The sequence below is a fragment of the Mustelus asterias genome, chromosome 23 (genome assembly GCF_964213995.1).
Source record: "Mustelus asterias chromosome 23, sMusAst1.hap1.1, whole genome shotgun sequence".
In the NCBI taxonomy this organism is placed as follows: Eukaryota; Metazoa; Chordata; class Chondrichthyes; order Carcharhiniformes; family Triakidae; genus Mustelus; species Mustelus asterias.
In genome coordinates, this window is record NC_135823.1 from 11,439,181 (window position 1) to 11,464,589 (window position 25,409).

Consider the following 25,409-nt stretch of genomic DNA (forward strand, 5'->3'; position numbering starts at 1 on the left):
GGGCCTGCGCACTGGAACCCGGAGAGGTCACCCGGAGCAGTGTTCCTATTGGCTGATTTCGGCAGAACTCTGTTGTGACGGAAGTTAGCCAATGAGTTTCAGAGTAAAACTTCCTCCTCTGAGTATCATCTGTGAGGAAATCAGTGTTTCCCCCTTTCCATTTATTTTCTCATTCTGGGGGAAATTGGGGACTGGCAGCAACTGAAGGGAAAGGAATTGAATCCAGGGAGGGTGCAGACTCTGGAAAGGTTGGCCTGGGTCTCTCTTTTAAAGACATTGACATTCTTTTCTTCCTCAGCCTGACACATTTATTTGTCTGGCTAAAAGGATGGTATCTTTCCTAATGTTCACAATGAAAGGGCTGCTTTAACTGGGAGATGGCTGATATTTAAGCGGACAATGTAGTAAGGTAGGTGATGTCGCCATTATGACTCATGTTATGTTTTACTTCCTCGATATTAATGATTGTCTGCTAAAGTACATTTATTATTATTGATAATCTTACAGTGTCCTCCTCATTCTGCACCTGCCTGCTGGGCTGCCAGATGAGGGAATGGGTATGGGAGGTGCGGGGATGCAGGGACCTTGCAAAATGTCTTCCCATTGTTTTCTTCCAAGTCAATGCAGTTTAATTTTAAACATCACAGGTTTTGTTCTTCTCTTCACACAGGCTAAAACTTTCTCCTGTCTCCAACATCTGTGAGTACAGCGAGGATTTAAAACATCAGTGTGACTGGAATAGTTCTGAGACAAACACACCCACATGAGAGCTTTTCAATGCACTGACTATGGAAAGAGCTTTAACAAGTTACACAGCCTGAAAAATACATTGAAGTATTCACAGTGGAGAGAAACTGTACCTGTGTTCTGATTTAGCTGATTGTTTAACCTGGAGAGTCACAAGGACACCCACACCATGGAGAAACCGTGGAAATGTGGGGACTGTGGGAAGGGATACAGGTTCCCATCTCAGCTGGAAATTCATCGACGCAGTCACACTGGAGAAAGGCCATTCACCTGCTCCGTGTGTGAAAAGGGATTCAGTGAGTTATCCCACCTGCAGAAACACAGATTCATTCATACTGGGGAGAGGCCTTTCAGCTGCTCCGATTGTGGAAAGGGATTCACTCAGTTACCCACTCTGCGAAGGCACCAGCGAATTCACACTGGGGAGACACCATTTACTTGCACTGTGTGTGGCAAAGCATTCACTCAGTTACCAATTCTGCGGAGACACCAGCGAGTTCACACTGGGGAGACACCATTCACCTGTTCCGTGTGTAGGAAGGGTTTCACTCAGTTACCTGATCTATTGACACACAAAATCACTCACACGCAGGAGAGACCCTTTAAATGCTCTGACTGTGGGAGTGGCTTTAAAAGGTCTCAGGATCTGATGGCCCATCAGCGCATTCACTCTGAAGAGAGACCGTTCAGCTGCTCTCACTGCACAAAGAGATTTAAAACGTCTTCCAACCTGCGGAGACACCAGCGAGTTCATAGTCGGGAAACACTGTTCAACTGCTCTGTGTGTGGGAAGGGATTCACTCAGTTAACCAATCTGCAGACACACCAGCGAGTTCATTCTGGGGAGAGGCCGTTCACCTGCTCTGTGTGTGGGAAGGGATTCACACAGTTATCCAACCTGCAGAGACACCAGCGAGTTCACAAGTGATTGCAGGGGTTGGATTCTGCTGTTATTGCTGCAGTTAATCACATCCAGGGACTGAACCATGTTCATTCTGACAGTTGCTGAAGTGGGAGGGTCGGAGGGTTTCTTTCTGCTGGAGTGGCCGGCCTCACGACTTTGCTTCCATTGGGCTGATGCTCTTTGAACCTGGGAGAGCAAATTTCCACTGAAATGATCCACTAAAGCTGATGAAGGACATTTATTTGGTCCTGGATAGTAAATAGTGTTTTTCCTACCACGACGGGTAGATCTAAAATAAATACAGGAAGAACTGGAAAAACGCAGCAGGTCTGGCAGCATCTGTGGAGAAACAGAGTGAATGTTTCACGTCCAATGTAACCCTACTTCAGAATTAAAGAGTGGGAGAAATGTGATGGGTTTGATGCTGGTGAGAAAGGGGGGAGGGTCAGGTAGAACAAAAGGGAAAGTCAGGGATTGGTTAGAAGGCGGCTGAGATTAAATGACAAAAAATGTCCTGGAACAAAAGGCAAAGGGAGAGGTAATGGTTGTAGTAAAGAAACAAAGCAGTTTCTTCAGTAAGTGTTAATGACAGAATAAAGGACAGCTCTAAATGGAAGCAAAAAAACATGAAAACAAGATGTAGACTGGCATTTGGCAAAAAAGTTGTTGAACTCGGTGTTGAGTCCAGAAGGTTGTAAAGTGCCTCATCGGAAAATGAGGGGCTGTTCATCCAGCTTGTGTTGGACTTCTCCAGAACATTTCAGCAGGCCGAGGACATAAATGTGAGCATGAGAGCGAGGTGGTGAATTCTAATGCCAAGCAAGCGGAAGGTCAGGGTCGTGCTTGTGGACTGAGTGGAGGTGTTCCACAACTCTATCGTGACTGGGGCTTTATTTCAAAATGAACACTGTATTCACATAAATGCTTGTGGAATCTGCGTCGCTGGCAGGAATTGTTTCAACTAAGAATTTCTTCTTTCATTTTGATCAGCTAGAAGATATTATATTCTGTCAAATCTGGTTTAAGAATAAAGCTGATTGTTCAGTCGGAGTGTGAAAGAAAGACAGTAAGAAGTCTCACAACAACAGGTTAAAGTCCAACAGATTTATTTGGTAGCACAAGGTGTTATGAGACTTCTTACTGTGCCCACCCCAGTCCAACGCCGGCTTCTCCACATCACGTGAAAGAAAGATACAGGGAACGATCTTACCGGCTCGTCTCGCCGCTCGATCAGCGCAGTGAGCCGGGAAGATAGCGAGCGAGGCTAAAGGACTGCTATCTTCCCAGCCCTATTTTGCCGGTGTGAGAGGGTTTGCGCCCAGAAAGGGAGGGAAGGCTATTTGCAGAGATTGCCTACATTACAATGTGATTGGCAGGTTTGGCATGGCTGCTTTCCCCCACCACCAGTGAGACATCACACTGGTGAGAATCACTACTGGTCTTCACCAGTGGGGACCCGGCACTAGGGCCACGCCGTGGAGTGGGAATCGGAGGCCACTGAAGCCCCCGGATGGTTGGGGGCATGTCTAGGCAGTGCCTGATGGGGAGTCACACTGGCAACACCAACCTGGCACCCTGGCAGTGCCTGGGTGGGCACCATAAGTGTACCATGGGCAATGCCAAGGGGGTGGGGCCTGATGGAGGGGTATTTACAATGATGGGGGCTTATGCAAGGGGATGGCCAAAGGGGGGTGATCGGCATGGGGGGTGCTCTGTCAAGGAGGGTGGGGTGTTGTGCAGGGGTTGGCAACAGAGGGAGGCGTCATAGAACATAGAACATAGAACATAGAACATAGAACATTACAGCGCAGAACAGGCCCTTCGGCCCACGATGTTGCACCGACCAGTTAAAAAAAAAAAAAAAAAATCTGTGACCCTCCAACCTAAACCAATTTCTTTTCGTCCATGAACCTATCTACGGATCTCTTAAACGCCCCCAAACTAGGCGCATTTACTACTGATGCTGGCAGGGCATTCCAATCCCTCACCACCCTCTGGGTAAAGAACCTACCCCTGACATCGGTTCTATAACTACCCCCCCTCAATTTAAAGCCATGCCCCCTCGTGCTGGATTTCTCCATCAGAGGAAAAAGGCTATCACTATCCACCCTATCTAAACCTCTAATCATCTTATATGTTTCAATAAGATCCCCTCTTAGCCGCCGCCTTTCCAGCGAAAACAATCCCAAATCCCTCAGCCTCTCCTCATAGGATCTCCCCTCCATACCAGGCAACATCCTGGTAAACCTCCTCTGCACCCTCTCCAAAGCCTCCACATCCTTCCTGTAATGTGGGGACCAGAACTGCACACAGTACTCCAAGTGCGGCCGCACCAGAGTTGTGTACAGTTGCAACATAACGCTACGACTCCTAAATTCAATCCCCCTACCAATAAACGCCAAGACACCATATGCCTTCTTAACAACCTTATCTACTTGATTCCCAACTTTCAGGGATCTATGCACACATACACCTAGATCCCTCTGCTCCTCCACACTATTCAAAGTCCTCCCGTTAGCCCTATACTCAACACATCTGTTATTCCTACCAAAGTGAATTACCTCACACTTCTCCGCATTAAACTCCATCCGCCACCTCTCGGCCCAACTTTGCAACCTGTCTAAGTCTTCCTGCAAACTACGACACCCTTCCTCACTGTCTACCACACCACCGACTTTGGTGTCATCAGCAAATTTGCTAATCCACCCAACTACACCCTCATCCAGATCATTAATAAATATTACAAACAGCAGTGGCCCCAAAACAGATCCCTGAGGTACACCACTTGTAACCGCACTCCATGATGAATATTTACTATCAACCACCACCCTCTGTTTCCTATCCGCTAGCCAATTCCTGATCCAATTTCCTAGATCACCCCCAATCCCATACATCTGCATTTTCTGCAGAAGCCTACCATGGTGAACCTTATCAAACGCCTTACTAAAATCCATATATACCACGTCCACTGCCTTGCCCCCATCCACCTCCTTGGTCACTTTCTCAAAAAACTCAATAAGGTTAGTAAGGCACGACCTACCTGCCACAAAACCATGCTGACTATCACCTATCAATTCATTACTCTCCAAATAACTATAAATCCTATCCCTTATAATTTTTTCCAACATCTTGCCGACAACAGAAGTGAGACTCACCGGTCTATAATTCCCGGGGAAGTCTCTGTTCCCCTTCTTAAACAATGGGACAACATTCGCTAACCTCCAATCTTCTGGTACTATACCAGAGGTCAACGACGACCTGAAGATCAGAGCCAGAGGCTCTGCAATCACTTCTCTTGCCTCCCAGAGAATCCTTGGATAAATCCCATCCGGACCAGGGGATTTATCTATTTTCAGACCCTCCAGAATATCCTGCACATCCTCCTTATCAACTGTAATACTGTCTATTCTACTCCCTTGCAACCCAGTGTCCTCCTCAGCTATATTCATGTCCCCTTGCGTGAACACCGAAGAGAAATATTGGTTCAATGCTTCACCAATCTCCTCCGGTTCCACACATAACTTCCCTCTGCCATCTATAACTGGCCCTAAACTTGCCCTAACCAACCTTCTGTTCTTGACATACCTATAGAACGCCTTAGGATTCTCTTTAACCCTATCCGCCAAAGTCTTCTCATGTCCCCTTTTAGCCCTTCTAAGCTCGCTCTTCAACTCCCTCTTAGCCAATCTAAAGCTTTCTAGTGCACTACCCGAGTGCTCACGTCTCATCCGAACATAAGCCTCCTTTTTCTTTTTAACCAACAAAGAAACTTTTTTGGTGCACCACGGTTCCCTAGCCCTACCAATTCCTCCTTGCCTGACAGGGACATACCTATCACAGACTCGCAGTAGCTGCTCCTTGAAAAAACTCCACATGTCGGACGTTCCCAGTCCCTGTAATCTCCTAGTCCAACCTATGTTTCCTAATTCTCTCCTAATAGCCTCATAATTACCCTTCCCCCAGCTAAAACCACTGGCCCGAGGTTCATGCCTATCCCTTTCCATCACTAAGGTGAACGTAACCGAATTGTGGTCACTATCACCAAAATGCACACCAACTTCCAAGTCTAGCACCTGGTCTGGCTCATTTCCCAGCACCAGATCCAATATAGCCTCACCTCTAGTTGGCCTGTCTACATACTGAGTCAAAAAACCTTCCTGCACGCTTTGAACAAAAACTGACCCCTCTAACGAGCTAGAGCTATAACAATTCCAGTCAATATTAGTCAAGTTAAAATCCCCCATAACAATTGCCCTATTACTTTCACTCCTAAGCAGGATTGACTCCGCAATCCTTTCCTCAACCTCTCTAGAACTTTTAGGAGGTCTATAAAAGACTCCCAACAGGGTGACCTCTCCTCTCCTATTTCTAATCTCCGCCCATACTACCTCAACAGATAAGTCCTCATCAAACCTCCTCTCTGACACTGTGATACAATCTCTGACCAATAATGCTACCCCTCCCCCTCTTCTACCTCCTTCCCTACTTCGACTAAAACATTTGAACCCCGGGACCTGCAGCATCCATTCCTGCCCCTGCTCTATCCATGTCTCTGAAATAGCCACAACATCGAAGTCCCAGGTACTGATCCACGCTGCAAGTTCACCCACTTTATTGCGAATACTCCTGGCATTGAAGTATACACATTTCAAACCCTGCTCCACCCCACCTCTGCAATGCCGTGCATTGCAGTCCCCATCCATGCATCCCTCACTTTCAGCCCCACTACTCAGGATCCCTCCCCCCCCCCGAATCAGTTTAAACCTCCCTGCATGGCCTTAGCAAATTTACCCCCCAGGATATTGGTCCCCTTCTGATTAAGGTGTAGACCATCCTTCTCATAGAGGTCACACCTTCCCCAGTACGAGCCCCAATTGCTTAAGTACCTGAACCCCTCCCTCCTGCACCATCCCCTCAGCCATGAATTCAAACCTTCCCTCTCCCTATTCCTCTCTAAACTATCCCGTGGTACAGGCAAGAGTCCAGAGATAACCACTCTGTCAGTCTTGGCCTTTAGTTTCCACCCCAACTCCATAAATCCCTGCCTAATATCCCCTTCCCCTATCCTCCCTATGTCGTGTGTCCCCACATGTACAATAACTTGTGGTTTATCTCCCTCCCCCCTAAGAGTCCTGAATACCCTGTCAGACACATCCTGAATACCCTGTCAGACACAATACCCTGTCATGGGGGGGACTTTTGGTGGTCTGAAAGAGCATGCATCGGGGGGAGTCCTGATGCCCCGATTCCAGCCACCCATGTTGGTGTGAGGGGTAGCAATGCCGCTGATGATTGGGAGGCTGCTAATGTCCATTGAGGGGGTGGTGGGGAGGTCTCTCGGTCCACCAGCAGATCAAGACTGCGCAATGGTGCCCGAGCGCTATGAAGCCAGCTTCAGGGTGTATTTAGGCTCAACCGCCCTGCCCCACCCCCTCTCCCCCAACTTCCCCACCACTGGCACACAGCTCCCCGCTGTCAAAAACATTGACAGAATGCCGGAGGTTTGCAGTGCCGAACTAGCCCAGAAATCCAGTGTGAAACATTCCTGTTTTCAGACCTTTATGACACTTCGAATTTGTTTGTGGAAATTCCACCTATTGCCTTCGACAAAGTGTCTTTTTGAACCAGCGAATCTTGTGTTAACCAAATGTAGGAATTAAAGAATTCTCTATTAATTCACTGCCAGTCAGTAACAGGGGATTGAATAAGTAGTAAGCCTTAATTGAGTTACAATTAATGGATTAGTAATCAATCAGTAGTTACAGTAAAAGACTGAGTTTTATGTACTGTTAAAATGTAAAAACTTAATTGCTGTGTATGTAAAGAATGTGCAATAAAGATAAATGTTTTGGCAAGATCAAGCCGCCTTGGAGAACGCTTACCTGAAGATCCAAGGCAGCCTTCACGACACACAACAGCGCAGAGTCGCTGAGCAGAAACTGATAGCCAAGTTCCGCACACATGAGGACGGCCTAAACCGGGATGTTGGATTTATGTCACATTATCAGTAACCCCCACAGCTTGCCTCCTGGACTTGCAGGCTGTCCTGTCTGGAGACAATACACATCTCTTTAACCCGTGCTTAATGCTCCCTCCACCCACATTGTCTGTATCTTTAAGACCTGGCTGGATGTAGGGATTCGCATTCTAATCAGTATTCTGTAACTTGATTTTGTGTCTCTGTGCACTGTTTGAGAGCACATTTCCACTCCATCTGACGAAGGAGCAGCGCTCCGAAAGCTTATGGTATTTGCTACCAAATAAACCTGTTGGACTTTAACCCGGTGTTGTGAGACTTCTTACTGTGTTCACCCAAGTCCAACGCCGGCATCTCCACATCATTACCACAAAGAGGGCAGGGAACAGGCTGCACATGTATGAAAGAGAAACCATTTGTGTCCAGAACATTGCGAATATCCTTTTACTCTGGTTGTCTTTCATCCTCAAGTCATTTTCTGTTTGTTTTAACCATGTTCTGTTTCACTAATAAACTTTTATCAGTAAAAATATTTGATTTTTATGGACTTTTCCTGATGGGATTGATGCACTTTAGGGAAAGTGGGTGAGAGGGGTTGGCAGGCTTTTAAACAGAAAGTGAGTCCCTCTAAGGTCATTGGCAAAGGAGCCAGAGGGGGAGATGAGATTTTATTGTGTGATGCAGCGAGTTGTTCTGATCTGCCTGAAAACCGGGATGTTGGATTTAATAGTATTATAGTAATAGATTCAATAGTATCTTTCCAAAGAGTAAAAACTTGAAAGTTACTTAGAACGTTCACCTGCTCTGAGTGTTCAAATGTTCAAAGGGCCAGCATGGACACAATGGGTGGAGTGGCCTCCTTCTGTGTTCACTGAGCCTTGTTTGCATTTACATTATAGCAATGACATCCAGCTGCCATGGGACTACCTGTGCCCTGAACACAACAACCTTGTTTGTAATACTCCTCGCATTGGGGTATAAACAGTTTAACCCCGTCAATTTCCCTTGTTGGACAATTTTTAAACTTTGCTTCTGTAATTCCAAGTCGATCACCACATTTTCATGTTAATTTAATATTCTACCACCATTTTCCTGATCTGAATCTGACCTATCTGATCCTACTCCTGGGATTCCATCCCCCTGCCATACATGTTTAAATACTCCTGAGCAGAACAACTAAAAGCCCACCCCCCAATCCCCCACAAGAACATTGGTCCCAGCCCTGCCTGGGTGCAGAGTGTATGGTTTGTACAGGTCCCACCTTCCCCAGAACCGGTCCCAGTGCCTCAAGAATCTGAATCCCTCCCGGCTACACCATTTCTCCAGCCACGTGTTCATTTGGTCTATTCCCTTATTCCCGCTCTTGTTAGCGCATGGTACTGGGAGTAATCCTAGTGATTATCCCTCTCTCCACTCGCACTGTCTGTACCTGTAAAGACTTGATTACCTGTAAAGACTCACATTCCAACCATTATCTTGCAATTGTGTCTGCCTATATATATGCCATGTTTGTGAAACCTACTCTCCACTCACCTGATGAAGGAGCAGCAAACCAAATGCTTGTGATTCCAAATAAACCTGTTGGACCTTAACCTAGTGTTGTGAGATTTCTTCCTGTGCCCACCCCAGTCCAATGTTGGCATCTCCACATCATGAGGGGGCTGGACAGAGTAGCTGAGGAGAAACTGTTCCCCCTCATAAAAGGATCAAGCACAAGAGGGAAACAGATTTAAAGTGATTTCCAAAAGAAGCAAATGTGATGTGAGAAATAACTTTTTCACACAGTGAGTGGTTCAAGTTTGGAACGCACAGCCTGGAAGTGTGGTGGAGGCAGGTTCAATCGAGGCGTTCAAGAGGACATCAGATTATTATTTGAATATTCAGGGATACAGGGAAAAGGCAGGGAAATGGCACTGTCATGATGCTAGTTTGGAGAGATGGTGCAGATATGATGAGCCAAATGCCCTCAGTCTGAATCATAACAATTTTGTGATTCTGTGTGTGTTCCTAACCCACAGACTGCAATCAGTAAGGATAGACAACAACACCTCCTCCTTGATCATCCTCAACACCAGTGCCCCACAAAGCTGTGTTCTCAGCAATCTACTATACTCCTATATACCGATAACTGTGTGGCCAAATCCCCTCCAACTCGATTTTCAAGCTTGCTGATGACACCACTGTAGAGGCTCAGATCTCAAACAACGTCAAGACAGAGTACAGGAATGAGGTAGAGAATCTGGTGAACTGGTGCAGCGACAATAATCTCTCCCTCAATGTCAACAGAATGAAAGAGATTTTGATTTGATTTGATTTGAGTTATTGTCACATGAATTAGTATACAGTGAAAAGTATTGTTCTCCATTATGCATCCTAAAGTCGATGACTTTCGCTGCCTCAGAAAAGGAACATAATTAAGAATGCCATGCACCCCGGACAATCTCTCTTCCACCTTCTTGAGTCTGAGGTCACATACCAACTGACTCAAGAACAGCTTCTTCCCTGTTGCCACCAGACTTTTGAATGGACTTACCTCGCACTAAGTTGACCTTTCTCTTAGCTATGACTGCAACACTACATTCTGCACTCTCCTCTTTCCTTCTCTGTGAATGGTATGCCTTGTCTGTATAGCATGAAAAAAACAATACTTTTCACTGTATACTAATACATGTGACAATAATAAATCGAATCAAATCAACTTGAATTGAATTGTTTGCATGTTCTCCCCATGTCTGTGTGGGTTTCCTCTGGGAGCTCCGGTTCCCTCCCACACTCCAAATATGTGCGGGTTAGGTTGATTGGCCATGCTAAATTGCCTCTTAGAGTCAGGGGGATGAGCAGGGTAAATACGTGGAGTTATGAGGATAGGGCCTGGGTGACAGTACTTCCTCGTTCCTCTGGCTTTCCTGTGTGATAAGGGAATAAACACAGTAAGAAGTTTAACAACACCAGGTTAAAGTCCAACAGGTTTATTTGGTAGCAAAAGCCACACAAGCTTTCGAAGCTCTAAGCCCCTTCTTCAGGTGAGTGGGAATTCTGTTCACAAACAGAGCTTATAAAGACACAGACTCAATTTACATGAATAATGGTTGGAATGCGAATACTTACAACTAATCAAGTCTTTAAGAAACAAAACAATGGGAGTGGAGAGAGCATCAAGACAGGCTAAAAAGATGTGTATTGTCTCCAGACAAGACAGCCAGTGAAACTCTGCAGGTCCACGCAACTGTGGGAGTTACAAATAGTGTGACATGAACCCAATATCCCGGTTGAGGCCGTCCGCGTGTGTGCGGAACTTGGCTATCAGTTTCTGCTCAGCGACTCTGCGCTGTCGTGTGTCGCGAAGGCCGCCTTGGAGAACGCCTACCCGAATATCAGAGGCCGAATGCCCGTGACCGCTGAAGTGCTCCCCAACAGGAAGAGAACAGTCCTGCCTGGTGATTGTCGAGCGGTGTTCATTCATCCGTTGTCGCAGCGTCTGCATAGTTTCCCCAATGTACCATGCCTCGGGACATCCTTTCTTGCAGCGTATCAGGTAGACAACGTTGGCCGAGTTGCAAGAGTACGTACCGTGTACCTGGTGGATGGTGTTCTCACGTGAGATGATGGCATCTGTGTCGATGATCCGGCACGTCTTGCAGAGGTTGCTGTGGCAGGGTTGTGTGGTGTCTTGGTCACTGTTCTCCTGAAGGCTGGGTAGTTTGCTGCGGACAATGGTCTGTTTGAGGTTGTGCGGTTGTTTGAAGGCAAGAAGTGGGGGTGTGGGGATGGCCTTGGTGAGATGTTCGTCTTCATCAATGACATGTTGAAGGCTCCGGAGGAGATGCCGTAGCTTCTCCGCTCCGGGGAAGTACTGGACAACGAAGGGTACTCTGTCCACTGTGTCCCGTGTTTGTCTTCTGAGGAGGTCGGTGCGGTTTTTCGCTGTGGCGCGTTGGAACTGTTGATCAATGAGTCTAGCGCCATATCCTGTTCTTATGAGGGCATCTTTCAGCATCTGGAGGTGTCTGTTGCGATCCTCCTCATCCGAGCAGATCCTGTGTATACGGAGGGCTTGTCCGTAGGGGATGGCTTCTTTAACGTGTTTAGGGTGGAAGCTGGAGAAGTGGAGCATCGTGAGGTTATCCGTGGGCTTGCGGTACAGTGAGGTGCTGAGGTGACCGTCCTTAATGGAGATGCGCGTGTCCAAGAATGCAACCGATTCCGGAGAGTCGTCTATGGTGAGCCTGATGGTGGGATGGAACTTGTTGATGTCATCATAGAGTTGTTTCAGTGATTGTTCACCATGAGTCCAAAGGAAGAAAATGTCATCGATGTATCTAGTGTATAGCATCGGTTGAAGGTCCCGTGCGGTGAAGAAGTCTTGTTCGAACCTGTGCATGAAGATGTTGGCATATTGAGGTGCAAATTTGGTCCCCATGGCTGTTCCGTGTGTCTGGATGAAGAACTGGTTGTTGAAGGTGAAGATATTGTGGTCCAGGATGAAGCGGATGAGATGTAAAATTGCATCTGGAAACTGGCAGTTGTTGGCGCTGAGCACTGAGGCCGTTGCAGCAATGCTATCGTCATGGGGGATGCTGGTGTAGAGTGCCGAGACATCCATTGTGATGAGGAGCGCTCCTGGTTCAACTGCTCCATGTGTGCCGAGTTTCTGTAGGAAGTCCGTCGTGTCGCGACAAAAGCTGGGGGTTCTTTGTACAATGGGTTTCAGGATGCCCTCGACATAGCCGGAGAGGTTCTCGCACAGGGTCCCATTGCCCGATACGATGGGACGGCCGGGTGTGTTTGCCTTGTGTATCTTCGGGAGGCAGTAGAGATCTCCAACGCGGGGAGTACGTGGGATGAGAGCACGGAGGGTGTTCTGAAGGTCCGGATCAAAGGTCTTGATCAGAGTGTTGAGTTGACGGGTGTGTTCTTTGGTCGGATCTGCAGGTAACTGTCTGTAGTGTTCCTCGTTGTTGCGTCAACACCAAATTCATCAGCCGCACTCACAAGACAGCCCCGAACATCACCCAAGCACAACGTAACGCCATCCACGCTCTCAAGACCAACCGCAACATTGTCATCAAACCAGCAGACAAAGGAGGGGCCATCGTCATACTGAACAGAACAGATTACTGCAAAGAAGTGTACCAACAACTCAACAACGAGGAACACTACAGACAGTTACCTGCAGATCCGACCAAAGAACACACCCGTCAACTCAACACTCTGATCAAGACCTTTGATCCGGACCTTCAGAACACCCTCCGTGCTCTCATCCCACGTACTCCCCGCGTTGGAGATCTCTACTGCCTCCCGAAGATACACAAGGCAAACACACCTGGCCGTCCCATCGTATCGGGCAATGGGACCCTGTGCGAGAACCTCTCTGGCTATGTCGAGGGCATCCTGAAACCCATTGTACAAAAAACCCCCAGCTTTTGTCGCGACACGACGGACTTCCTACAGAAACTCGGCACACATGGAGCAGTTGAACCAGGAGCGCTCCTCGTCACAATGGATGTCTCGGCACTCTACACCAGCATCCCCCATGACGATAGCATTGCTGCAACGGCCTCAGTGCTCAGCGCCAACAACTGCCAGTTTCCAGATGCAATTTTACATCTCATCCGCTTCATCCTGGACCACAATATCTTCACCTTCAACAACCAGTTCTTCATCCAGACACACGGAACAGCCATGGGGACCAAATTTGCACCTCAATATGCCAACATCTTCATGCACAGGTTCGAACAAGACTTCTTCACCGCACGGGACCTTCAACCGATGCTATACACTAGATACATCGATGACATTTTCTTCCTTTGGACTCATGGTGAACAATCACTGAAACAACTCTATGATGACATCAACAAGTTCCATCCCACCATCAGGCTCACCATAGACGACTCTCCGGAATCGGTTGCATTCTTGGACACGCGCATCTCCATTAAGGACGGTCACCTCAGCACCTCACTGTACCGCAAGCCCACGGATAACCTCACGATGCTCCACTTCTCCAGCTTCCACCCTAAACACGTTAAAGAAGCCATCCCCTACGGACAAGCCCTCCGTATACACAGGATCTGCTCGGATGAGGAGGATCGCAACAGACACCTCCAGATGCTGAAAGATGCCCTCATAAGAACAGGATATGGCGCTAGACTCATTGATCAACAGTTCCAACGCGCCACAGCGAAAAACCGCACCGACCTCCTCAGAAGACAAACACGGGACACAGTGGACAGAGTACCCTTCGTTGTCCAGTACTTCCCCGGAGCGGAGAAGCTACGGCATCTCCTCCGGAGCCTTCAACATGTCATTGATGAAGACGAACATCTCACCAAGGCCATCCCCACACCCCCACTTCTTGCCTTCAAACAACCGCACAACCTCAAACAGACCATTGTCCGCAGCAAACTACCCAGCCTTCAGGAGAACAGTGACCAAGACACCACACAACCCTGCCACAGCAACCTCTGCAAGACGTGCCGGATCATCGACACAGATGCCATCATCTCACGTGAGAACACCATCCACCAGGTACACGGTACGTACTCTTGCAACTCGGCCAACGTTGTCTACCTGATACGCTGCAAGAAAGGATGTCCCGAGGCATGGTACATTGGGGAAACTATGCAGACGCTGCGACAACGGATGAATGAACACCGCTCGACAATCACCAGGCAGGACTGTTCTCTTCCTGTTGGGGAGCACTTCAGCGGTCACGGGCATTCGGCCTCTGATATTCGGGTAGGCGTTCTCCAAGGCGGCCTTCGCGACACACGACAGCGCAGAGTCGCTGAGCAGAAACTGATAGCCAAGTTCCGCACACACGCGGACGGCCTCAACCGGGATATTGGGTTCATGTCACACTATTTGTAACTCCCACAGTTGCGTGGACCTGCAGAGTTTCACTGGCTGTCTTGTCTGGAGACAATACACATCTTTTTAGCCTGTCTTGATGCTCTCTCCACTCCCATTGTTTTGTTTCTTAAAGACTTGATTAGTTGTAAGTATTCGCATTCCAACCATTATTCATGTAAATTGAGTCTGTGTCTTTATAAGCTCTGTTTGTGAACGGAATTCCCACTCACCTGAAGAAGGGGCTTAGAGCTTCGAAAGCTTGTGTGGCTTTTGCTACCAAATAAACCTGTTGGACTTTAACCTGGTGTTGTTAAACTTCTTACTGTGTTTACCCCAGTCCAACGCCGGCATCTCCACATCATGATAAGGGAATGTCAGTTGATAGAATACTGATGGTTGAAGATAAAAATTACTAGTATGCTTCTTTAAGTACTGTCTATGACAACAGAAATCACTCAGCAACTGTCCTCGACCCTCTCGCAAACCAGCAAGAGAATGAGTGGAGACTTGTCCAAACTCAGATAACAGAAAAATCTTGAATAGTCCCATTGTTCTACTGCATGGAACAATTGACATAAATGGTTACATCCAATAAAATTAACCTAGTAACAACAATGGTCTATCGAGTCTATCGAGATGAGGTCATGTTAATTCAAGGGGTAAAAGTAGGATTTGTGAGTGATCTTGTGCTTTGCAAGTTGTGTCTAGTTGTGGAGGTACTGAGTGCCCCTGGGCAGGATTTTGGGAAATCGCTGTTGGTCCAGGAACCTGAGGAAGATTCACATTTTTACCTGGGGTGATCACCCAATTGAGGTGGTGAAGATCATTCATGTGTTTCATCAGCTTTCCTTTTTGTTTAAGTAAACATTGATATTAATTGCTGTCTGAGACCTGTCTTGCCTGAGATTAAGCCTCTTTTAAATTAAAACCCTTCATGGAAGTTAAATTGTTCAAATTAAAGTTTCATGCTTTCTCTGTACAGTAATGGAAAATATTTATCAGCTTACAGACCTTTGAATGGGGTCAGTGTCTGTTATTCAGTATGAACAGACTAACCTTCATCTGTGTAAGCCCCATAACATTCTGTTTTTTGGCCTTCATCAGAGGATGAGCAAGATCAGAGTTTTCCATAACAAACACCAGAGGCAAGATATGGGGACATGCTATGCAAATGAAGGATTAGCAGAAAATCAGTTTTTCATCGAATAAGAAAGGGCAAAGAGCTGGGATATAATTGGTGAATATGTATGCAAATGAAGGATTAGAAAAATTGCTTTTTTCTGATTTGCTGTAATTGACTATAATTGCCAAGTTGTTTGTTTGTAACATCAGAAATACTCGCAGAGCGGCTGTGAGTCTGTTTCTCCTTGTGCACAAGTAATTAAAAACCTAATATCGATTATGCATAGTGTCTAGCGCTGCCTGTACCCAAGTTAGCTAAGAGTGCCTAAGGTTGCTGGTACCCAGGATCTCCAACACTTACAAGAGTCAATTTGGAACTGTGTAACTGGGTAACTAGGGTGGCACGGTGGCACAAGGGTTAGCACTGCTGTGTTACAGCGCTACGGACTGGGTTCAATTCCCGGCTTGGGTCACTGTCTGTGCGGAGTCTGCATGTTGTTCCCATGTCTGCAAGGGTGTGCTCCAGTTTCAAAAGACATGCTGGTTCGGTGCACTGGCCATGGTAAATTCTCCCTCAAGCAGGTGCCGGGAGATCAATATTAGTGAAGAAATGGTGCTGGGAACATTGATGGGACAGAAGGTGGATAAATCCCCAGGGCCTGATAATCTACATCCCAGAGTACTTAAGGAAGTGGCTCTCGAAATAGTGGATGCATTGGTGGTCATCTTCCAGGATTCTATAGACTCTGGAACCCTGCAGATTGGAGTGTAGCTAATGTCACTCCAATTTTCATAAAGGGAGGTAGAGAGAAAACAGGAACAAATACTGGGTGTCCTTGATAGGTATGTCCCTGTCAGGCAGGGAGGAAATGGCCGAGTGAGGGAACCATGGTTCACAAAAGAGGTGGAATGTCTTGTGAAAAGGAAGAGGAAAGCTTATGTAGTGATGAGGAAACAAGGTTCAGATGGCTCGATTGAGGGTTACAAGTTAGCAAGGAATGAGCTGAAAAAGGGGCTTAGGAGAGCTAGGAGGGGACATGAGAAGTCCTTGGCGGGTCGGATCAAGGAAAACCCCAAGGCTTTTTACTCTTATGTGAGGAATAAAAGAATGACCAGGGTGAGGTTAGGGCCGGTCAAGGACAGTAGTGGGAACTTGTGTATGGAGTCAGTAGAGATAGGCGAGGTGATGAATGAATACTTTCTTCAGTGTTCACCAAGAAGAGGGGCCATGTTTTTGAGGAAGAGAAGGTGTTACGGGCTAATAGGCTGGAGGAAATAGATGTTCGGAGGGAGGATGTACTGGCAGTTTTGAATAAACTGAAGGTCGATAAGTCCCCTGGGCCTGATGAAATGTATCCTAGGATTCTTTGGGAGGCAAGGGATGAGATTGCAGAGGCTTTGGCTTTGATCTTTGGGTCCTCACTGTCCACGGGGATGGTGCCAGAGGACTGGAGAATGGTGAATGTTGTTCCTCTGTTTAAGAAAGGGAATAGAAATGACCCTGGTAATTATAGACCGGTTAGTCTTACTTCGGTGGTTGGTAAATTGATGGAAAAGGTCCTTAGGGATGGGATTTACGACCATTTAGAAAGATGCGGATTAATCCGGGATAGCCAGCACGGATTCGTGAAGGGCAAGTCGTGCCTCACAAATTTGATAGAATTTTTTGAGGAGGTAACTAAGTGTGTTGATGAAGGTAGGGCAGTTGATGTCATATACATGGATTTTAGTAAGGCGTTTGATAAGGTTCCCCATGGTCGGCTTATGATGAAAGTAAGGAGGTGTGGGATAGAGGGAAAGTTGGTCGATTGGATAGGTAACTGGCTATCTGATCGAAGACAGAGGGTGGTGGTGGATGGAAAATTTTCGGACTGGAGGCAGGTTGCCAGCGGAGTGCCACAGGGATCAGTGCTTGGTCCTCTGCTCTTTGTGATTTTTATTAATGACTTAGAAGAGGGGGCTGAAGGGTGGATCAGTAAATTTGCTGATGACACCAAGATTGGTGGAGTAGTGGATGAGGTGGAGGGCTGTTGTAGGCTGCAAAGAGACATAGATAGGATGCAAAGCTGGGCTGAAAAATGGCAAATGGAGTTTAACCCTGATAAATGTGAGGTGATTCATTTTGGTAGGACTAATTTAAATGTGGATTACAGGGTCAAAGGTAGGGTTCTGAAGACTGTGGAGGAACAGAGAGATCTTGGGGTTCATATCCACAGATCTCTAAAGGTTGCCACTCAAGTGGATAGAGCTGTGAAGAAGGCCTATAGTGTGTTAGCTTTTATTAACAGGGGGTTGGAGTTTAAGAGCCGTGGGGTTATGCTGCAACTGTACAGGACCTTGGTGAGACCACATTTGGAATATTGTGTGCAGTTCTGGTCACCTCACTATAAGAAGGATGTGGAAGCGCTGGAAAGAGTGCAGAGGAGATTTACCAGGATGCTGCCTGGTTTGGAGGGTAGGTCTTATGAGGAAAGGTTGAGGGAGCTAGGGCTGTTCTCTCTGGAGCGGAGGAGGCTGAGGGGAGACTTAATGGAGGTTTATAAAATGATGGAGGGGATAGATAGAGTGAACGTTCAAAGACTATTTCCTCGGGTGGATGGAGCTATTACAAGGGGGCATAACTATAGGGTTCGTGGTGGGAGATATAGGAAGGATATCAGAGGTAGGTTCTTTACGCAGAGAGTGGTTGGGGTGTGGAATGGACTGCCTGCAGTGATAGTGGAGTCAGACACTTTAGGAACATTTAAGCGGTTATTGGATAGGCACATGGAGCACACCAGGATAATAGGGAGTGGGATAGATTGATCTTGGTTTCAGATAAAGCTCGGCACTCGGAGACTTGATAGAAGTTTATAAGATGATGAGGGGGATAGATAGAGTGAACGTTCAAAGACTATTTCCTCGGGTGAATGGAGTGGTAACTCGGGGGCATAACTATAGGGTTCATGGTGGGAGATATCGGAAGGATGTCCGAGGTAGGTTTTTTACTCAGAGAGTGGTTGGGGTGTGGAATGGACTGCCTGCAGGGATAGTGGAGTCAGAAACTTTAGGAACATTTAAGAAGCTATTGGATAGGTACATGGAGTATTTCGGGATGATAGGGAGGAAATAGCTTGATTTGGGTTTCAGACAAAGCTCGGCACAACATCGTGGGCCGAAGGGCCTGTTCTGTGCTGTACTGTTCTATGTTCTATGTTCTTGTAAGCATGCAGGTGCAGCAGGCAGTAAAGAAGGCAAATGGTATGTTGACCTTCATTGCGAGAGGTTTCGAGTACCGGAGCAGGGATGTAATGTTACAATTATACAGGGCCTTGCTGAGGCCACACCGAGAGTATTGTGTGCAGTTTTGGTCTCCTTTTCTGAGGAAGGATGTTCTTGCTCTCATGGGAGTGCAGCAAAGGTTTACCAGGCTGATTCTGGGGATGGTGGGACTGATGTATGAGAAGGTTGACTAGGTTAGGATTGTTTTCATTGGAGTTCAGTTGTATGAGGGGGGTGTCTCACAGTGACTTATTAAATTCTAACAGGACTCGATGGAGTAGATGCAGGAAGGATGTTCCCGATGGTGGTAGTGTCCAGAACCAGAGGTCACAATCCGAGGATTTGAGGTAGACCATTTAGGACGGAGATGAAGGGATATTTCTTCACCCAAAGAGTGTTGAGCCTGTGGAATTCATTACCACAGGAAGTAGTTGATGCCAAAACATTGAATGTATTCAAGAGGCAGCTGGATATAGCACTTGGGGAGAATGGGATCAAAGGTTATGGGGAGAAAGCAGGATTAGGCTATTGAGTTGGATGATCAGCCATGATTGTGATGAATGGTGGAGCAGACTCGAAGGATTGAATGTTTCTATGTTTCTATGAGACCATGATGTGGATTGTTCTCTTCCTGTTGGGGAACACTTCAGCAGTCACAGGCATTCAGCCTCTGATCTTCAGGGAAGCGTTCTCCAACGCGGCCTTCACGACACATGACAATGCAGAATCATTGAGCAGAAACTGACAGCCAAGTTCCGCATAAGGACGGCCTCAACTGGGATCTTGGGTTCATGTCACACTATCTGTAACCCCCATGACTTGCCTGGGCTTGCAAAATCTCATTAACTGTCCTGTCTGGAGACAATACACATCTCTTTAACCTGTGCTTAACCCTCTCTCCACTCACATTGTCTGTACCTTTAAAACTTGATTACCTGTAAAGACTCGCATTCCAACCATTATTTTGTAAATTGAGTTTGTGTCTTTATATGCCATCTATGAGACCAGCCAGACTAGCAGAAAGAAATCCTCCGACTCTCCCATTTCACCAACTGTCAGAATGAACATGGTCCTGGATGTGATTAACAGCAGCAATAAGAGCAGAGTCCAACCCCTGGAATCACTTATGAACTAGCTGGTGTCTCAGCAGGCTGTATAACCAAGTGAATCCCTTCTCACACACAGATGAAGGCCTCTCCTCAGTGTGAATTCACTTGTGTGCTACTAGGTGGGATGAATTTGTGAATCCCTTCCAACACTTGAAGCAGGCAAATGGCCTTTCCCCGGGGTGAACTCGCTGGTGTTCCAGCAGGTTCGTTGGCCATCTGAACCTTTTTGCGCAGTGTGAGAAGCTGAATTGTGTCTCCCCAGTGTGAATGCGCTGGTGTATCAGCAGTTGGAATGAATTTGGGGACCCTTTCTCACAAATAGAGCAGGTGAATGGTCTCTCCTCACTGTGAACTCACTGGTGTGTCAGCAAAACAGATAACTGAGTAAATCCCTTCCCACACTCAAAGCAGGTGAACGGTCTCTCCCCTGTGTGAATGCACTGGTGAGTCTGCAGGTTGTAGAGCTGAATGAATCCCTTCCTACATTCAGTGCAGGTGAATGGCCTCTCCCTGGTATGAACTCGCTGGTGTATCTGCAGGGTGGATGAATATTTGAAACTCTTCCTACATTTGGTGCAGGTGAATGGCCTTTCCATGGTGTGAACATACTGGCGTGTCCTCAAGTGGGATAAATGATTGAATCCCTTCCCACACACACAGCAGATAAATGGCCTCTCCCAAGTGCGACTGCATCGATGACTTTCCAATTTTCACCCTCCCAATTCTCCTGAAGGTGCTGATGAGGCTGATTAACAGATCCATACTCACTGCTTCCTGTCCGGGACACAGGGAGCTGAAAATCTCTATGCAGGCTGCCAGACAGATATATGTTTATATGACTGGATTAAAGATGTGTGGAATATGCAGAATGGATTCACTTCCTTTCCCTTCAGTTACTGCAAGTCCCCAAGAATGAGAAAAGAAATGGAAAAGGGGAGAAAAGAAAGTGTTTTACTCTCAAATGTTGGCCTCTTTTAAGGTCAAACCAAATAAACAAACTCAAATTAAGTCAGGACAAAGTAAAAGGGGCAGCTCCCCAAAAGGAGGGGGAACAGCCCGAACAAAAATCAAAGTACAAAGGAAACTTAAAAACATCAAATTAAAATGTGATTGTCAGAGTCAGTAACGCACCCCAACCCCTGCAGTGCCCAACAGGCACGGAAGGCGTCAACTGCGCCCGTGGACACCGCATGCTCCCTCTCCAGGGACACCTGGCCGCGAACGTAGCCGCGGTAGAGGGGCAGACAGTCAGGACGGACGGCCCCCTCGATCGCCCACTGCCTGGACCTGTAAATGGCGCGTTTCGCCAGGCCCAGGAGCAGGTTCACGAGGAGGTCGCCATCCCGACCCTCCCCTCTCCGCACCAGGTGTCCGTAGATCAGGAGCGTGGGACTGAAGTCCAAACAAAACATCAATAAAAGGTTTTTTAGGAAAACAAAAAGGGAGTGCAACCTAAGACACACAACATAGACATGGTCCACGGACTCCACAAGGCCGCAGAAAGGGCAGTCTTCGGAGCCCGTGAACCAGTGAATCCTACAGTTGTGCGGAACTGCTCCATGCATCACCCTCCATCCCAGGTCCCTGATGTAATTGGGGGAGATCCCTCCGTAGAGGTACCTCCACCGGGGCCATCTGCTGCCCGGCGGCAACAAGGCCCGCCAAGGTGTATCCGGGCGACAGGCGAGGAGGCGGTAGTGGAAGGTGTGCAGCAGCAGCCCGCACAGGAAACGCCTCTGCCCGGTAGAAAAAGGCACGGAGGGCATTTCCGCGAGGCGGCTCATGCTGTGGGGCACCTCACCCGAGGAGGGGGGGTTGAGGTTTTGGGCCAATGTGGAATTCCGTCCGAACGTGGGAACACTCGGGCGGGATCCCACCGCACGCCTGCGCCGCCTCGAGTTTGTGTGTAGTTTCGGGGCTGAGCACGACCGTCCTAAGGTCGAGGATGGCTTTGGCCGCGCGCCAGACGGACACCCCCGCGCGCTCAGCCAGCACGCGGGGGCTCATCTAGCCCATCCCTCCGCCATCGAGCACGTCCCTGATTCTGGTCACCCCGGTGTCCACAGCCCCCCTCTCTGCCAGTCACCTGAAGTCATGCGGCTGGAGGAGTGGATTCCTGAGCAGCGGCTCTCGCAAGAGAGCCGCTACTCCTGACGGGGGGGGGAGCTGCGTCACGAGGCGGCCGTGTTCCAGACAGTGAGGAGGTCCTGGTAAAAGACGGGCAACTCCTGCAGGGCGGTCGAAGCACGCCCCAGTTCGATATGCAGGAGCTGCACGTCATAATTGAGGCCGTGCCACTGGCAGAAGAAATACGTCGCCAGGGCACACCATCATGGAGGGGGCTCAACGTAAAGGTACCTTTGCAGGGCCTGGAGGCGGAAGGTCGCTATCTGAGTGCGAAGGCACACCAGACCTTGTCCGCCCTCCTCAAGCGGGAGATGCAGAACCGCAGCAGGGACCCAGTGCAGTCGATTGTCCCAGAAGAACCGCACGAGGGTTCTCTGGATATCGGCGATGAGAACTTCGGATCCAAGGCGTGAAGCCATAGCCTTGGCAAAGATTTTATAATCCGTGCTGAGGAGGGAGACCGGGCGCCAGTTTTTGAGGAGGCAGAGATCCCCCTTCTTGTGCAGCAGGGCAATGATGGCCCTGCGCCACGAAAGGGGCATCTCCCCGGTAGCAATGCTCTCCCCCAGGACATACCAGAACGCCCTGAAGAACTCTACTGTCAGCCCATCCAGCCCCGGGGCCTTGCCCCGACTGAGGCCATTGAGGCCTCCGGTCAGCTCGGCCATGGTGCTGGGGGCCTCAAAACTGCCGACGCCCTCCGGGCTGACCTGCGGCAGGTCCTCCCACAGAACTCTGCGGGCATCCTCGCTGGACGGATCCGGAGAGAAGAGCGAGGTGTAATATTCCCGGGCAATGTCCCGGATGCCCTCCGGATCCGAGACGGGGGAACCGTCGTCGGCCAGCAGCGTAAGGAGCTGCTGACGGTTAGCCCGCCCTTTTTTCAGCGAGTAGAACAAGGGGGAGCCGCGGTCCAGGTCCACCTGGAACTGGAGCCGCGACCTCACGTACGCACCACGAGACCTGACAAGGTGCCGGTCCCGCAGCGCGCCCTTCTTCTCCCTGTACTCCGACCGCAGGGCCGGGTCCGCGTCGGGCTGACTGAGACGTGCCTCCAGGTCGAGCACCTCCTTCTCCAACTCCTCGAGCCTGGATTTCCGTCTCTTTGTCGACCCCCTCGCGTACCCCTGACAGAAGGTACAGACGTGAGTCTTGCCCACATCCCACCAGAGCCTCAAGGAGGGGAAGCCTCCCCGCTTCCTTCTCCAACCGGCCCAGAATCGATGGAACGAGTCCAGGAAGCGCTCGTCCACCAGCAGCGTGTTGTTAATGTGCCAGTACGCGGACCCCCGCCGGACGTGAGACGGCGCAAAGTCCACCCACACCAGGCTGTGGTCCGTGCACGACACCAGCCGCATGGAGGCCGAAGACACGCCGGACACGTTCGCCCTCGAAATGTAAAGGCGGTCGAGCCTGGACGCTCCGGCTCCAGGCCTCACGTAAGTGAAAGCTCTGGAGCCAGGATGGAGATGTCTCCAGACGTCCATCAAGTTGTGGGTCCCGAGCAGGTCCCGCAACTTCACCATCGCCGGGGTGCGCAGCCAGAGGCCGGTGCGGTCTCGTGCCTCGAGGGTACAGTTGAAATCCCCCCCGAGGATAATGCATTCGCCCCCTGCGATGGTGTCGATCTCAAATGCCAGGGCTCCCGAGGGGCCGCGCCTCTTTTTGTTGTCCTGTCCTCGGGCAGGAGAGGCCCCTTGCGCTCCGTCCCTTTTCGCCTTGCCCCGCCTCCCCGTCACGTCCCCCTGAGGTGTCAGTTTTGGTTCCGCCAGCCGCGCCGGCTTGGGGTCGCCAACCCCCCCATGCCTGGACCCGGGATCCCGTGCGTCTGTGGCATCGGGCCCAGCACTAGGCCCCGGAGTACCCACGGGCCCGGCAGATGGTGGTGGAGGGGGGGGGGGGGGCGCAGGTGGAAACAGTAGCGGTCCCCGAGCCGGCCGCTGGGGCGACTGGGGTATTGGGGGCTGGAGTTCCGGTAACCCCCTTTCTTTTTTTTGGTCCCGGTATACGGGGGTCTTCTGGCCGCGCGGAGGCTCCGCTCTCCCCCTGAGGTGGCGGTTGCTGCCGGCGTGGCCTCCCCTTGTGGGGGGCCAGGTGGTGCTCGATTAGGGGGAGAGGGGGCTGCGGTGCCAGCTGCGGCCGCCCTGGGTTGTTGGTCGGCGGCCTTGGAGCATTGCAGGAGGGCGGTTCATTTCCTTTGAGAAACATAGAAAATAGGAGCAGGAGGAGGCCATTCGGCCTTTCGGCCCTGCAAGGTTAATGTGCCCATTTCAGGATAATAACCACGGCAGTCTCTATATCAATGAAGTATTTCCTTGAGAGAAACAGTCCAACATGTCAGTGCCATTATTGGGAAGAATTGAGCTGTTCCAGTGACAACAAATCTGAACAGGGTGATATTGTGAGTGAAAATTGGGTTTGTGTGACTGTGAGGGGCAGTACTTGATGTGGGGGTTGACAATGTGTGAGAGTAATTGAACATACTTACTTGGTAAGGGAGAGGCAATGATGAGGCAGGTTGCTTTCCTAGGCTATCCTATTGTACTCTGGGTGTGCTGATGCCTGTGATGTCTGCAAGTATGGGATACCCAACTGCAGAATTTGTGGTAGTGGGGATTGTGTTTGTGCTCTCCCCTGATTTACAATTCAAAATCTGAAATCACAGTTTAAAATACTGGCTGAGTGGAGGTTTTTTTTAACCTGTTAACTGACTTTGCTCCCAACGCCAGTCTTTTACCAATTATTATGCAAGCAATAGTACTGAAGACTTGTGCTCCAGAACTTGCTGCTCCCCGAGCCAAGCTCTTCCAGTACAGTTACAACACAGGCATCTACCCAGCAATGTGGAAAATTGCCCAGTTATGTCCTGTACACAAAAAGCAGAACAAATCCAACCCAGCCAATTACCACCCAATCAGTCTACTCTCGTTCATCAGTAAAGGGATGGAAGGGGTCATCGACAGTGCTATCAAGCAGCAGCTGCTCAGCAATAACCTGCTCAGTAACGCCCAGTTTGGGTTTCGCCAGGGTCACTCAGCTCCTGACCTCATTACAGCCTTGGTTCAAACACAGATAAAAGAGCTGAATTCCAGAGGTGAGATGAGAGTGACAGCCCTTGACATCAGGCTGCAGTTGACCGAGTGTGGCATCAAGGAGTCCTAACAAAACTGAAATCAATGGGTATCAGGGGGTAAACTCTCCGCTAGTTGGAGTCATACCTGGTACATAGGAAGATGGTTGTCGTTGTGGCGGGTCAGTCATCCCAGCTCCAGGATATCTCTGGGTAGTGTCCTAGGCCCAACTATCTTCAGCT

At 49.0% G+C, this 25,409-nt stretch overlaps 1 protein-coding gene and 1 non-coding gene across 2 annotated transcripts; both read left to right on the forward strand.

Moving 5' to 3' along the window:
* Positions 1-822: 822 nt before the first annotated feature.
* On the forward strand, positions 823-1,748 carry LOC144510515 (uncharacterized). The gene is made up of 2 exons (XM_078240004.1): positions 823-1,502; positions 1,673-1,748. The coding sequence occupies exons 1-2, from the start codon at positions 917-919 to the stop codon at positions 1,711-1,713; spliced, it is 627 nt and encodes a 208-aa protein (XP_078096130.1). The 5' UTR covers positions 823-916; the 3' UTR covers positions 1,714-1,748.
* A 22,828-nt stretch (positions 1,749-24,576) lies between these two features.
* LOC144510975 (U1 spliceosomal RNA) lies at positions 24,577-24,732 on the forward strand. The gene has a single exon (XR_013500725.1). It is a non-coding gene; the product is annotated as a U1 spliceosomal RNA (small nuclear RNA).
* The last annotated feature ends 677 nt before the right edge of the window (positions 24,733-25,409 follow it).

Bases quoted from the DNA above. Each gene is read 5' to 3' on its own strand.
- LOC144510515 (XM_078240004.1), top strand. From the start codon at position 917: ATGGAGAAACCGTGGAAATGTGGGGACTGTGGGAAGGGATACAGGTTC. The intron at 1,503-1,672 runs GTCGGGAAACAC...CGAGTTCACAAG, and splicing joins GAGACACCAGCGAGTTCATA to TGATTGCAGGGGTTGGATTC.